The 15,158-nt window shown below is 45.8% G+C and overlaps 1 protein-coding gene across 1 annotated transcript; it reads right to left on the bottom strand.

The window, feature by feature from the left end:
* Positions 1 to 437: 437 nt before the first annotated feature.
* On the bottom strand, positions 438 to 1,287 carry LOC137957273 (non-specific lipid transfer protein GPI-anchored 15). The gene is made up of 2 exons (XM_068805027.1): positions 897 to 1,287; positions 438 to 745 (listed from the first exon to the last, which is right to left on the bottom strand). The coding sequence occupies exons 1-2, from the start codon at positions 1,243 to 1,245 to the stop codon at positions 729 to 731; spliced, it is 366 nt and encodes a 121-aa protein (XP_068661128.1). The 5' UTR covers positions 1,246 to 1,287; the 3' UTR covers positions 438 to 728.
* Positions 1,288 to 15,158: the final 13,871 nt, after the last annotated feature.

Here is a 15,158-nt window from a genome sequence, read left to right as displayed (position 1 = left end):
TAAACCATATGGAAAAATTTTGAATAAGTATTTGACAATTGATGTTGTAATACTTTCAGCACAAGACAATTTTTTGTGGCAATTTTGTATTTGATATTTTATTTTGCTAAATAATTATCAAATAAGTATGGTAATGTATTAGATTTATTATTAATTTTATTTATTTTTCATAAAAAAGACACTAATAGGTCCATTTAATTTCCTGGGAAATTTCTAAAATTTCCAATGTAATTTCCTAGTAAGGCACCAATAAGAATTTATCTAAAGGTTTCTTGGAAATATGTTTCTTAGGAAAAACATTTTCAGTTTTTTCTGAGATATAAATTTCCAACCAGCGACACTAATGGGCCTAAGTAGTTTGGAATTTCAAGATTTCAACAAATCAGACGGCCGAGTTGATACTCTATGTCAATTTTCATTTAAAAAAATATCCCTAAGGCAATGTTTGATCCCTGATTCATTCAACTAGCCCAATCAGCCAAACCAATCCTTCCTTCCAACGTATAGAGTGATAGCAAGTTCTTGGATTACTGAATCGTTGATACTCCATTACAATATCTCAAGAATCTCTAATGGCGAGGAACCCACCTCAACCACAAACATAAAACATGAGCGATAGCACATATGTGACTCTTGTTTATTTCTACTACAATCACCACTTCTATTATATATTATTCCGACACCCATTGAACCACAAATCAGCATCCCCTACACAACCGGCTCACATTTCAGGGAAGAACATAGCCTGCAGATACCAAAACAATTCAAAACAGATCAGAATTACAAATGGGTTGAAAGAAATACTCGATTAGTATTTGTTGCTCTGAGAAATTTTACTGTGTTTGTTTCAGTCATGCATCATGATCCAATGGAAGAGAGAGAGAGGGGGGGCTTACGTCCACATTTCTTGCCAGCCGGCCTTTTCTTGATGTTGCAGCGTTTGGGAACGGTGATGGCAACAGCAGGATTGATCCCAGCTTGTTTCGCCAATGGCGACAAGAGAACAGCACAGAGACATTTGGGTGAAGTGGCGAGCAATGCGGAAATCCTGGAGCAGCAAACAGGAGGGACCTTGGCGGTCTTGCTCTTCGAGGCCCCCAAGCATGGAGTCAAGCTAGCAGCAGCAGAATTGATGGGAGTTTTCCCGCACTCGCCAGCACCGGAAGCCAGGTGAATGAAACCGTGTGAAGCAAGCAAAATGAGGATCACGCCAACAAGAGGAGCTTTCTTCAACGATGAAGCCATCTCTTTCTCACTATCTCCACAACCCAGAGAATGTTGCTACTCTCCGTCGTCTCTGCTGGTTCTCGGTCAGGTATGGCCGTGTATATATAGAGAGAGCTGTTTAGTGTGAAAGGTGGAAAAGGGTATCATCCCTTTGCTCAAGTGGGGTGGTTGTGCCTGCGCATATAAGATAGAATTCCATCCTCCACAAAGACAAAGTTTCAAATCCTGATGATTACAATCTTTCATTGGAGGGGATACGTTGCGAACAATCCACTGCCCAGTGTGAACTGCTGCTCCTTTCAGTGTGAACTGCTGCACCTTTCTGGTTCTCTCGAGAACAACTTTTGACCCAAGAAGCACGACGGCAATCATGAGGAAGCATCTCATTTTCTGGGGACTTACACGCGTCCGAAAATCTTAGATTGTGGATCTTTGGGGACTTTTTGTCATGCCATCTCCTTCAGATTACAATGAAGTAGTTCTGATTTTGGTTCCGAATTTTTATTTTTTTTTGGTATGCTTTGCATCTGACATAGTGGTAGCAACGCAGAGCAAAGGCCGTTTCTTGTTGCCATGCAAACGACAGTTCATTCACCCCTCGGTAATTTATTCGCTATTGGAAGCATTTTAAAGTCAAATATTGTTTGTTCTTCCATTGTGACTTTATTCTTCTCATTTTATTTATGATTCAAATTTGTTTTTTTCTAAACTGCACATATGAAAAACTCGATTTCAACTTCTGATCCTCTCATTTTCCTTTTCTGTTCTAAAAGGTGTAAAGTTAGATCCAAAGCCCGTCTCAAAATAATTAATCAAAATCTTTATACTCATTAATCCAAGTGGGATTGAGGATAATTTGGGTGGAAGTCCACATAAGTTACCTGCTCTGATACGATGTGAAATTGAGTCAAATGCCCGTCCTAACTTGATTAAACTTAAGAAACTTTTTTTTCAACTAATAAACTCAGGGAAGCTTTCCACCCCGTTTAATCAACAAATGCAGATATCCCCTTTCTTTGGACAAATTTTGGCAGAGGGGTTTTTGTTCCCTCTCAGCTTTCCTCCCTCATGGATGAAGAGGAAAGTCTTCTCCCACTCTTCTCTGAACAAACCTGTTCGTCCATATAAAAGAGGGAAAGGCCGTTTTTTTGGTCTTATCTAAATGAGGGAAAAGCACCCAGCTTGACGATTCACTCAACTCTCATCAACAAACCCACAAAAGCAGGAATATCTACGTGCGTTATAGGAGCGAATTCGTGCCGAAGGACATGAATATCATGGAGTCTTAGAAAGTCGCGACTGTCTGTAACTACAATCTAAGAAATTCTGGGTAGAAGATCTCAGGAATCAATCTATAACAGATTGTCCTTTCAGGACTTCCAAAATGATCTAGAGAATCTCCAATAAAAGCATGCCTTTGTTGAGATTTCACGCTCGCCCTGGTCCTGTGGTTAAATATGCTAGTCTTCCGCCCCTACCTGGGCGGTCTTTTGGGGGTGTATTGGCTAGGTACTTCAACAATTGGTATCAGAGCGGGACGGTCAGGAACATTTATTTGTTTTGGTGAAGTTATCTTGAGTTGTGAGCAATAAGTTTGTCCAGTTTGAAAATTTGTTTTAGCAGTAAGCTTTCGCTAAACAAATGGGAGAAGTCTTGCTGAAGGGTAAGGCTGAACGGATTGACTACAAGAATGACTAGATCGTAGATTCGGGATACTCAAATCATATGACGGGTGATAAATAGAAGCTGCAAAACCTATATGAGTACAAGGGAAACCGTGTGGTGGAGACAACCAACAACTCAAGGTTACCGATAGCTCACATCGGTAACACTATAGCTATACCTCGGTATATCTCAACCAGATGCCACTTCAAGATGTTTATCATGTCCCAGGAATGAAGAAAAAATTGCTATCTGTGGTTCAGTTGACATCATCAGGCAACTATATTCTGTTCAGTCCCCGATATGTAAAATTGTATCGTGATCTCAAAATTTCAGAAACACCGACAATGGAGGGGCGACGGTTGGAATCAATCTACGTAATGTCAGCAGAGTCTGCATATGTAGATAAGACAAGAAAAAATGAGACAGAAGATCTATGGCACATGCGGTTAGGTCATGTCAACTACTCCAAGCTCAGTGCAATGGTGAAAAAGTTGATGATTAAGGGGCTTCCTCAAGTAAATGTTCGAACAAACACAGTCTGTGCCGGATGCCAATATGGTAAAGCATACCGATTACCATACGAGGAGTCAAAGTTTAAAGCAAATGAACCGCAAGAGCTAGTCCACTCTGATGTATTCGGGCTGGTTAAGCAACCATCAATTAGTGGTATGCGGTATATGGTGACATTCATTGATGACTTCTCAAAGTACGTGTGGGTCTTCTTCATGAAAGAAAAATCTGACACATTCTCAAAGTTTAAAGAGTTCAGAGAGTCAGCTGAGGGAGAAATAGGAAAGAAGATCCGATGCTTACGCACAGACAATGGAGGCGAATACAGCTCAAGCAATTTCTTTCAATATTTAAGGGAATGTCGCATACGTCATCAGTACACGTGTGCCAGCACGTCACAACAGAATGGTGTAGCAGAGAGAAAGAACCGGTATCTTGCAGAGGTATGTCAGAGCATGTTACATGGGAAAAATATACGTGGAAGGTTTTGGGCTGAAGCAATGAAGACCGCAGCCTTTGTGAGCAACAAAATTCCTCAACCAAGGTTAGGATTTGTTACACCCTATGAGAAATTGTGGAACATAAAGCCTACAGTTAGTTACTTTCGAGTGTTTGGTTGTGTATGTTATGTATTTGTTCCTGATAATCTACAGAGCAAATTTGACAAGAAAACTATTAGATGTATCTTTGTCGGGTACGAAAGCCAGAGAAAAGAGTGGAAATATTGTGACCAAATGAGTGGAAATTGCTACACTTCACGAGATGTGGTATTCGATGAAGCATCTTTGTGGTGGTCCTCAAAGAATGAAGTTTTGTCAGATTCACGAGAATTTGGAGACGAGCTACAACAAAAGATGGGGGAGCATACTGCTCAACTCCCATCAAGTTCAGGTGAATCAAGAGATCAAAATGATGATGATGTTGAGCAAGGAGTGACTCAGAGCCCTTGGCAAACTGGCATGTATCAACAACCAAATGAATAAGGTGAATCCCAGTGAAATGGTAGAATCAACTACGAAGGTCAACAAGAACAGGAAGGCCAAATCCCAAATACGCCAATGCAACCGTCGCTAAAGAAGAAAGTTTGATAGAACTTGAGACCTTCGAAGAAGCATCGCTGAGCTCTGAGTGGAGGACAACTATGAAAGAAGAGATTGATATACTTGAGCAAAATCAGACTTGGTATCTAGTACCAAAGCCAACCAATGTGAAACCCATATCGTGCAAGTGGGTCTACAAGATCAAGTGTCGTTCAGATGGGTCAATTGAGAGGTACAAGGCACGATTGGTAGCTCGTGGTTTCTCTCAATAGTACGAACTAAACTATGATGCAACTTTTAGTCCAGTGGCAAAACTTACAACGTACGAGTCCTACTTGCACTGGTAGCCAACAAAGACTGGAACTTGTGGCAGATGGATGTGAAGAATGTTTTTCTTCATGGAGAGTTGGATCGGGAGATCTACATGATTCAACCGATGGGTGTTCAAAGCCAAAAACATCCTAAACATGTTTGCAAGTTGCGGAAAGCACACTACGGATTGCAACAAGCACCCAAGGCATGGTATGGTAAGATTGCTAAATTTTTAACGCGTAGTGGATATTTTGTAACACCTGCAAACTCTGGCTTGTTTGTCAAAGCCAATGAAGGAAAGCTAGTTATTGTGCTAGTGTATGTGGATGATTTGATCTTAACTGGTGATAATGAGGCAGAACTTCTTCAGACGAAGAAGAATCTATCAGTTTGTTTCCAGATGAAAGAACTTGGTCAGCTCAAGCACTTTTTTGGTCTAGAGGTTTATCACACAAGAAAGAATATTTCTTTATCAATAGAAATATGCCAAAGATTTATTGAAGAAGTTTGGAATGCTTGAATGCAAGCTGACTTCAACGCCGATGGAGCCAAATACCAAAATGTGTGCACATGAAGGAAAAAATTTGGAAGATGCGACGATGTATACAACTGGTAGGTAGTCTGATTTACTTAACCTTGACTCGACTTGACATATTTAATGTAGTTGGCGTGATGAGTCGATACATGCAAGATCTAAAGAAGCCTCATTTGGAAGCAGTTCGTCGAATTCTAAGATATGTGAAGAGTACAATTGACTATGGTCTTTTGTACAAGAAAGGTGAAGACAACAAGTTAGTTGGCTACTGCGATGCTGATTATGCAGGAGATCATGACACCAGGAGGTCCACAACTGGGTATGTGTTTAAGCTTGGCTCTAGAACAATTTTTTGGTGTAGCAAGAGATAGCCAACGGTATCATTGTCAACCACTGAAGCTGAGTATCGAGTAGCAGCACTGGCAGCTCAAGAGAGTCCATGGTTGATACAACTGATGAATAATCTACATCAACCAATAGAGTATGCAGTTTCGTTGTATTGTGACAATCAGTCAGTAATTCGTTTGGCGGAGAATCCGGTCTTTCATGCTAGAACTAAACATGTTGAAGTGCATTATCATTTTATTAGAGAAAATGTTATGCAAGAAGAAATTGAGATGAGACCGATCAAGACGGATGATCAAGTTGCGGATTTGTTCACAAAGAGTTTGAGTACAGGCAAGTTCAAAATGTTTCGCTATCAGCTCGACACAGTCCAACTAGTGACAGCTGGTGTTGAGGGGGAGTGTTGAAAATCAACACCAGCAGGCCCAGCCCGTGTGGGCCCACCTTTTGTTTTGAGTTGTAGATGCACAGTGCATCTGGAATAAGTGAGATACAGTAAGTTGGAAATAAAATCAAGAACGAAAAAATCACGGTGGTTGCTGAGAAAACAGAAAAGGGAAAATACGGGAGAGAAACTGAGAGTGAAGGAAAAAAGGAGCTAGGTGAGACGAGGGGCAACCAGCCGAGTCCAGACGGCATACCCACATGCCCACCACACTGCTCCAGCACAAGGAAAGGCAATGCGCATACGGCAGAGGAAGCACGTATGGCAGCCATCCAAGTTTGGGATGTAACGCCGGCAAGCCTAGCACATGCCTTGGCGCAGCACACACAAGGTTGGGCAAGTCGCACGCAAGCCAGGCAGGCAAAGCGGGGTTACGCACGCCCCAGACTCCAGGCAGGGCACCCGCGCGCAGGACTCCAGGCGCCCGCACGCAGGAGCCCAGGCGAGGCGCCCGCGCGCAGGAGCCCAGGCGAGGCGCCCGCGTGCAAGACCCAGGCGAGGCGCCCGCGCGCAAGACCCAGGCGGGGCGCGCGGCCTGGTGCCAGAAGAGTCTGGAAGACTCCAAAAGGCGCCAGAAGGCACCAGAAGCGAAAATCACCAGGTCTGAAGGGTTTTCTGGGCCTCTCTAGAAATTTCTAAAGGCCAGGGACAGCTGGCACGATTTTGTGAGTTTCTAGAGCCTTCCAAGGCCAGGGAGGAGGCTTATAAATAGGAGGGGCCTCTCCCATTGTAAAGCATTCTTGAGCATTCTTTGCATTCATTGCTCTCCAAGTGTATAGAGAGTTTTAGCCTTCAATAGAGTTGAACTTTTTCTCTTCTATCTCTTTGGTCTTTCCATTGTCCCTTTGTCTTGCAACATCGAGTGTAGGAGGTTGGGAAGAAGGTCCGAGGCACAAGGAGGCTGACTAGTTCTTGGGAAGAGCTAGGCCGCACGGGGTAGATATTCCGCTTGGCTAGACGGACGTAGCCAAAATCTAACCGCGTGACAACTGGTATCAGAGCAGCATTTCCAACCATGGCATCCATGAGTGGCGATGTAGCAGCAAGAGGTATGGAGTCACCCTCTGAAAACAATGTACGTTTTTGCGATTGCGAGTCCAGACTTACAAGCATGGAGGATCAGTTTTCAAGACTGGAGGAGTATGTAAACGACCTTGCGCATGCACGGTTACCTGTCCCGGAATGGTTCCAAGGGTACAAGGACGATGTGCACAGTGCTATGGCCGTGATGCGAGCCGAAATCAGGAGGGTCGACAAAGAGGTCAAGACCATTGCGGGAGAAGTTCGGGCGAGGCTCACCCTATGCGAAAGAGCCCTTGCGAATGGAGGAGGTTCGCAAGGGGGTGCAAAGATCAAGATACCGGAGCCGAAAGCCTTCACTGGAAAACGCGACCCAAAGGTAATAGACAATTTCCTTTGGCAAGTGGAACAATATTTCAATGCTTCGAAGTTAACCAGTGAAGAAGCCAAAGTCAGCACTGCATCTATGTTCCTTGCGGAAGATGTTATACTATGGTGGAGGAGAAGGACTTCGGGCGAGCAAGGAGATGAAGCGCCGGTGGAGACCTGGGAGGACTTCAAGAGAGAACTCTGACGCCATTTCTTTCCGGAGGACGTAGACTACCAAGCTCAGAAGGAGTTACGTGCCCTCAGACAGAAAGGTACGATTCGAGAATACGTCCAAGCTTTCACTTCTCTTATGCTCTGTATTCCTCGTATGTCCGACGAGGATAGGCTCTTTTCCTTTCTAGCCGTGCTAAAGCCTTGGGCTGAGACCAAACTTCGTAGAAGGGAGGTAAAGTCCTTGGTTGCTGCCATAGCCACGGCTGAAAAACTGACCGAGTACGAGCGAAAGTCGGAGGACAATGCTGCTCGACCAAGCAAAGACAACAGCTATAACGGCCAGAAAAAGAAGAAGAAACCAGAGAAAGAAAGGGAAAGGGCCGAACCCAATGACACTCGCCATACTAACAGCAAGAAGAAGGATGACAAAGGTAAGTCCTTCAAACGCCCTCTTAAATGTTTTATTTGCGAAGGGGAGCACATGGCAAGAGACTGCCCCAAGAAAAAACTGTTGAATGCTGCCCAATTCGAGAACGAAAAAGAGGAACCGCGGATGGGGGCACTATCCTTGCTCAATGTTGTTCGTTCAAAGGAGCCAAAAGCGAGTGTCAAAGAGGCAAGGCCGAACCGCAATCTCCTCTACTTGGATGTCATCATCAATGGATTCCAAGTAAAGGCAATGGTAGACACCGGGGCTACTCACAACTTCGTCTCGGAAGAGGAAGCGAGGCGTTTGAAGCTTAAGGCTACGAGAGATAGCAGTAGAATGAAAGTCGTGAATTATGCAGCAAGAGAAGTCTCAAGAATAGCCAAGGCTGTGTCTGCCAACGTTGGAGAATGGGGTGGGAAGTTGGACTTCACCATCGTTCCCATGGATGACTTCAAGGTCATTCTCGGCATGGATTTCCTCACAACTTGTAAGGCTTTCATTTTACCTTCATTAGGCGTAGTAGGTATTCTCGACGAGGGGGGGGCTTGTATGATCAATGGTTTCAAAACCAATGTAACCGAAAATATTGAATCAATTAGCGCCCTCCAGCTTAAGCGGGGTCTTAAGCAGGGCTATTCCACCTACTTAGCGGCCTTCTGTGAGGTGAAAGAAGACGTGGCCCAAGTGATTCCCAAGGAGATGACGGGAGTCCTGAACGAGTTCAGGGATGTCATGCCAAAAGAGCTACCCCCTTGTCTGCCACCAAGGAGGGGAGTGGATCACAAGATCGAGTTGGAACCTAGAGTGGAACCGCCCTCAAAAGCCCCTTACCGCATGGCGCCTAAGGAGTTGGAAGAGTTGAGGAAGCAACTAAACGAGCTGCTTGAAGCGGGGTTCATTCAGCCATCCAAGGCTCCCTACGGGGCACCGGTCTTGTTCCAGCGCAAGAAAGATGGTTCTATGCGCCTATGCATCGACTACAGAGCTTTGAACAAGATCACCATCAAGAACAAGTACCCCATACCATTGATTGCGGATCTGTTCGACCAGCTCAGAGATGCCCAAGTCTTCACAAAACTCGACTTGAGGAGCGGCTACTATCAAGTCAGGATTGTGGAAGGAGATGAACCGAAGACGACATGCGTCACCAGGTACGGATCATACGAGTTCCTTGTGATGCCATTCGGTTTAACTAACGCACCAGCCACATTTTGTACGCTTATGAATGAGGTCTTCAAAGCGTTCTTGGACAAGTTCGTGGTGGTGTACTTGGTTGACATCGTCATCCATAGCCGCACAATGGAGGAGCACTTACAACACTTGTGTGAAGTGTTTCGAGTCCTGCGGGAGAACTCCTTGTTCGTGAAGAAGGAGAAGTGCTCCTTTGGCCTAAAGGAGATATCATTCCTTGGCCATTGGATTGGAGGAGGCCGCATTTGGATGGACGAGGCCAAGCTACAAGCCATCCGAGAATGGACCGAGCCAACCAAGGTAAGAGAACTTCGTAGTTTTCTTGGTTTGGCTAACTACTATCGCAGGTTCATAAAGGGGTTCTCAGCCTTGGCGGCTCCCTTAACGGACCTTCTGAAGAAGGCGCAAAAGTGGCACTGGACGGACAAGTGCCAACGTGCTTTTGAGTCACTCAAGCAAGCCATGATGGAGGGACCCATCCTGCAGCTTGCGGATTTCAGCAAAGCGTTCGAGGTGCATACGGACGCATCCGACTTCGCAATTGGAGGAGTCTTGGAGCAAGATGGCCATCCCATTGCCTATGAGAGTCGGAAGCTGAACGAGACAGAATAGCGGTACACAGTCCAAGAGAGGGAGATGACCGCTGTGGTGCATTGCTTGTGCACCTGGCGCCACTATTTGCTCGGGTCAAAGTTCGTCGTTCGGACGGACAATGTGGCGTCTAGCTACTTCCTCACCCAGAAGAAGTTATCCCCTAAGCAAGCAAGATGGCAAGATTTCTTGGTAGAATTCGATTTCGAGATGTTGTATAAGTCGGGAAAGATGAACGCAGTGGCGGACGCCTTGAGCCGGAGGGCAAACCATACAACCCCTATGGAGGTGGGCATAATACTTGGTGACGACTCCAACACTACTTCTCGTTTGCAAGGTGTTGCAGCTATCAGCCCAGTAAGTATCCCTATCCTTGATCGGATTCGAGCTGGCCTACGGACGGACACGCAAGCCTACAATCTTGTGCAGTCAGCAGCACTTGGCAAAACTCGGTGATTTTGGTTGGACGATGGCCTACTCAAAACCAAAGGGGGCAGACTATATGTTCCAAAGCATGACAACCTGCGGAGGGACCTATTGCGGGAGTGCCACGATACCCTTTGGGCTGGCCATCCGGGTCAGAAACGAACCCTAACACTGGTGTCTAGACAGTACTTCTAGCCAGACATGGAGCAGGACGTGGAAGAGTTCGTTCGCACTTGCTTGGTGTGCCAACAAGACAAGGTGAAGCAGAGAAGACCCGGAGGACTTCTGGACCCATTGCCGATACCCGAAAGACCATGGGATTCTGTTTCCATGGACTTCATTTCTGGCCTTCGCAAGAGAAATGGCTTAGGCTCGATTCTCGTCGTGGTCAATCGGTTCAGCAAGTACGGGATGTTCATTCCAATCAACAACAATTGCACCACCGAAGAAGCTGCTCGAGCCTTCATGGCCCATGTGGTCAAGCATTGGGGAGTGCCGACCACGATTATCAGTGACCGAGATCCACGGTTCACAGGTAAATTCTGGACTGAATTATTCAAATTGCTGGGCACAACTTTGAATTTTTCTACGAGCTTCCACCCTCAGACCGACGGACAGACTGAGCGTGTGAATGCTTTGCTGGAGCAATATTTGCGTCATTGTTGATGCAAATCAGAAAAACTGGCCAGAGCTGCTAGATGTGGCCCAGTTTTCTTAAATCTGCAGCAAAGTGAGTCAACCGGACATAGTCCATTTGAACTCGCAACCGGGCGCCAACCGTCTGTGCCAATGAGCATCATTCCAGACGTATCTCGAAAGAGCCCAACGGCACACCAATTTGCCAAACGTTGGAAGGAAAAGCAAGAGATGGAGAAGTATGCAAACTTGAAAAGGCGAGCAATAGAGTTCAAGGTAGGCGACCTTGTCTTGGTCAAGATGTGGACAGAACAATTTCGATCCCTACGCACCAAGAACAAGGGTCTCATCAAAAGGGATGAAGGACCTTTTTCCTATCACCAAACGCATTGGGAAGCTTGCATACCAAGTCCAACTACCAACCAGGCTTAGGATACACAATGTCTTTCATGTGAGCAACCTTAAGCCCTACAACAAAGACCCTGACTTGGGACATGTTATTCCTCCGTGACCACCCATTGATGTAACTACAACCTTTGAGCTGCACGTAGATTACATCATAGTCGACCGACAGTTAAGCCAAAGGGGGAAACCACGGCTGACCGAGTACCTCGTCAAGTGGAGGGGCCTTCCAGAAAGCGAAGCAACCTGACATGAGGCAACGGAGCTATGGCAATTCGAACCAGCGGTGATGGCATACCGTGATGGTACGCAGACGAGGTCGTCTGGTTTATGGCGGTGGGAGTATGAGACGAGGGGCAACCAGCCGAGTCCAGACGGCATAGCCACATGCCCACTACACTGCTCCAGCACAAGGAAAGGCAATGCGCATACGGTAGAGGAAGCGCGTATGGCAGCCATCCAAGTTTGGGATGTAACGTCGGCAAGCCTAGCACATGCCTTGGCACAGCGCACACAAGGTTGGGCAAGTCGTACGCAAGCCAGGGCGCCCGCACGCAAGACTCCAGGCGGGGTGCCCGCGCACAGAGGCATGGCACCTGGTGCCCACGCACAAAGGCATGGCGCCTACCGCCCGTGCGCGCATGGCACCTGCCGCCCGTGCCTGGCGCCCGCGCGCAGGAGCCCAGGCGAGGCGCCCGCGCGCAAGACCCAGGCGGGGCGGGCGGGGCGTGCGCGGCCTGGCGCTAGAAGAGTCCGGAAGACTCCAGAAGGCACCAGAAGCGGAAATCTCCAGGTCTGAAGGGTTTTCTGGGCCTCTCTAGAAATTTCTAAAGGCCAGGGACAGCTGGCACGATTTTGTGAGTTTCTAGAGCCTTCCAAGGCCAGGGAGGAGGCTTATAAATAGGAGGGGTCTCTCCCATTGTAAAGCATTCTTGAGCATTTTTTGCATTCATTGCTCTCCAAGTGTATAGAGAGTTTTAGCTTTCAATAGAGTTGAGTTTTTCTCTTCCATCTCTTTGGTCTTTCCATTATCCCTTTGTCTTGCAACATCGAGTGTGGGAGGTTAGGAAGAAGGTCCGAGGCACAAGGAGGCTGACTAGTTCTTGGGAAGAACTAGGCCGCACGGGGTAGATATTCCGCTTGGCTAGACGGACGTAGCCAAAATCTAACCGCGTGACACTAGGGCACAAAGAAGGAGAGACATGCGTCATCGGTGGCGGAATAGCAGGTGTTGTTGTCTGTGTGTCGTTGTTGCCAGAGCAGAGAACAGAGCTATTATTCGCTGTTGTTGCCGGAGCCGGAGCTTGGGACTCTGGACTGTTGTCGCAAGAGGTTAGGGTTAGACACCGACGTTGTTACTGAAGAGGAGAGAGCCGTGGAGGCTCGCCTTTGCTAGACAGAGGGGTCGAGGAAAGACGCTGCTACTGAACAATGTTTGTTTGCACAGAAAGGAGGTTTCATTTTCTCTCAAGTTTTATTTCTGTTATTACTGTGTCTGTGAACTCTATTTGAGTATTTTATCATGAGAAAGTGTATTTGCCAGATGTTATGGTGTGTATTCAGAACGTGATTGAATAGATTCGTGGTTGTGTTTGTGAAAATTAATTCAACATTTGCTCTGATACCAAATGTTAAAGTACCTAGCTAATACATCCCAAAAGATCGGCCTGACAGGAGCAAAAGATTAGCGTACTTAACCATAGGATCGGGCCGAGCGTGAAATCTCAACACGTCCCCCTCACGCGAGGCTCCGGGCCCGTCCTTCATGCCCGCCTCATCTACTCTCCCCTAGAGCACCCACTTTGCCTCTGGCGGGATTCGAAGGCGTGAAGTGTCCAGCTCTGATACCAATTGTTGAATTAATTTTCACAAACACAACTACAAATCTACTATTCTATTCAATCCATGTTTTGAATACACACCATAACATCTGGCAAATACACTTTCTCATGATAAAATACACAAATAGAGTTCACAGACACAGTATTAACAGAAATAAAACTTGAGAGAAAAGGGAACCTCCTTTCTGCTCACACAAACACTCTTCAGCAGCAGCGTCGCTCCTCGACCCCTCTGTCCAGCAAAGGCAAGCCTCCACGCCTCTCTCCTCTCGGGTAACAACGTCGACGTCCAACCCTGACCTCTTCCTACAACAGTCCCAAGTCCCAAGCTCTGGCTCCGGCAACAGCAGCGAACAACAGCTTTGTTCTCTGCTCTAGCAACGGCGACACATAGACAGCAGCACTTCCTTTTTCGGCACCGGTAACGCACGTCTCTCCTTCTCCGTGCCCTAGCTCCCTTTTTCCTTCACTCTAAGTTTCTCTTCCGTATTTTCCCTTTTTTGTTTTCTCTGCAACCACAGTGATTTTTCCCTTCTTGATTTTATTTCTAGCTTACTGTATCTCACTTATTCCCCACACACTGTGCGTCTACAACTCAAAACAGAAGGTGGGCCCACACGGGCTAGGCCCGCTGGTGTTGATTTTCAATAGCCTTCCCATAACATTGTTCTGCATGTTAGGGTATTCCCCAAGCATATTCAATAGCACTAATAATTATGGTTTAAAAATCACATTCAATGTGCAATTAAATTGATATTATGAGGTATTTATCAAGAGCCCTTGAGTTAAATCATGATTACGGGAGAGCTTTAACTTGGTCAAAAGAGACTCAAAATTCTTCTTTTCTGCTTCCCAATGGGGCCACTCGGGCATCTGCTAAACCAGATCACTACTCTGCAAAAATGGAATGAAAAGAAAGTTTTTATTCCATTCTGTTTTGCATTTTCCACCCTGAAATTTAGCCCTGTTTCTGCTTGATTAGAGCAGTAGCTTATCAGCCGAAGATTAGATTATCTGCTTGCGGCAAGGAAGTATAAAATAAAGATGTAATAGCAACATTAGCCCTTCTTTTCTTCCTCAAAGGGAATCTTCCATCGTCAAAGGGATTTATGTCTTATATCTGAAAGATCTTCTTTGGATAAAAAAAAAACGAAGAATAACTTAAAGGAAAAATGCAAAACTGAAGCGATTGAGTGGGGAGCTTTTAAATTCAGATAAGCCATTATCTAGGATCCTCATAGCTAGTTCCTTTGTATGAATCAAAACCTAACTCTATAAATAGTGATCAATAATAATTATGGTAATGTTATTATTCATTCTTATATTCGATATGGTATCTAAGTCTCCCATTCAAATAATCATAACAAGTTCGTCGTCACTGAAAATCCTTATCGGAAGTAACCCCTTGTCGCCACAACTCATACCTAGTACTTTTCTCTTCTCCTTCTCCTTACAATCTTGTTAGAGATATTCTTAAAAAAAAAATAAAAAAATCCTCGAGCCTTCACAGCATAGCAAGTCCCATCACTTGGCACCGCGCCAACACCCCTCTGTTTTCAAACTTCACAAAACCGTCACCGTCGCTTTGCTTGTGGTTGCTACTTCGCCCAACGTCCTCATCACCGTCCACCCAATTGCCTCTAGTGCTACTACTCTTCCACTGGATGATGCGATTTCGTTTACCCCATCTGCTGCCCTTCTAGCGAACGATGCGATTTCGTTCGCCCCAACCGCTACCTTTCCACTGGACGATGCTATTTCGTCTGCCCCAGTCACTACTCTCCCTCCAGACAATGCGATTCCGCCTACTCCAGCCGCCTCTAGTACCGTTGTTTTTCTTCTGAACGATGCGATTTCATCCACCCCAGTCGACAATCGCCTCTAGTACCACTAATCTTCCCAGTCGTTGCTCTTCTCTCCTCTCCAAGTTTGTATTGCGGGGGCACAATAGAGATAAAGATAATGATAAGGATAATAATAAAGATTATGGTAAAGACTA

Source organism: Aristolochia californica, unplaced genomic scaffold (genome assembly GCF_029961685.1).
Source record: "Aristolochia californica isolate CCGP_79_NKW_82.1479 unplaced genomic scaffold, dmAriCali1.0.hap1 SCAF_2, whole genome shotgun sequence".
NCBI lineage: Eukaryota > Viridiplantae > Streptophyta > Magnoliopsida > Piperales > Aristolochiaceae > Aristolochia > Aristolochia californica.
The sequence above is the reverse complement of the archived record's forward strand: the minus strand, read 5'-3'. Positions and strand labels throughout refer to the sequence as shown.

What these genes read in the sequence shown, in the direction of transcription:
- LOC137957273 (XM_068805027.1), bottom strand. Translation starts at nt 1,245, where the DNA reads ATGGCTTCATCGTTGAAGAAAGCTCCTCTTGTTGGCGTGATCCTCATT.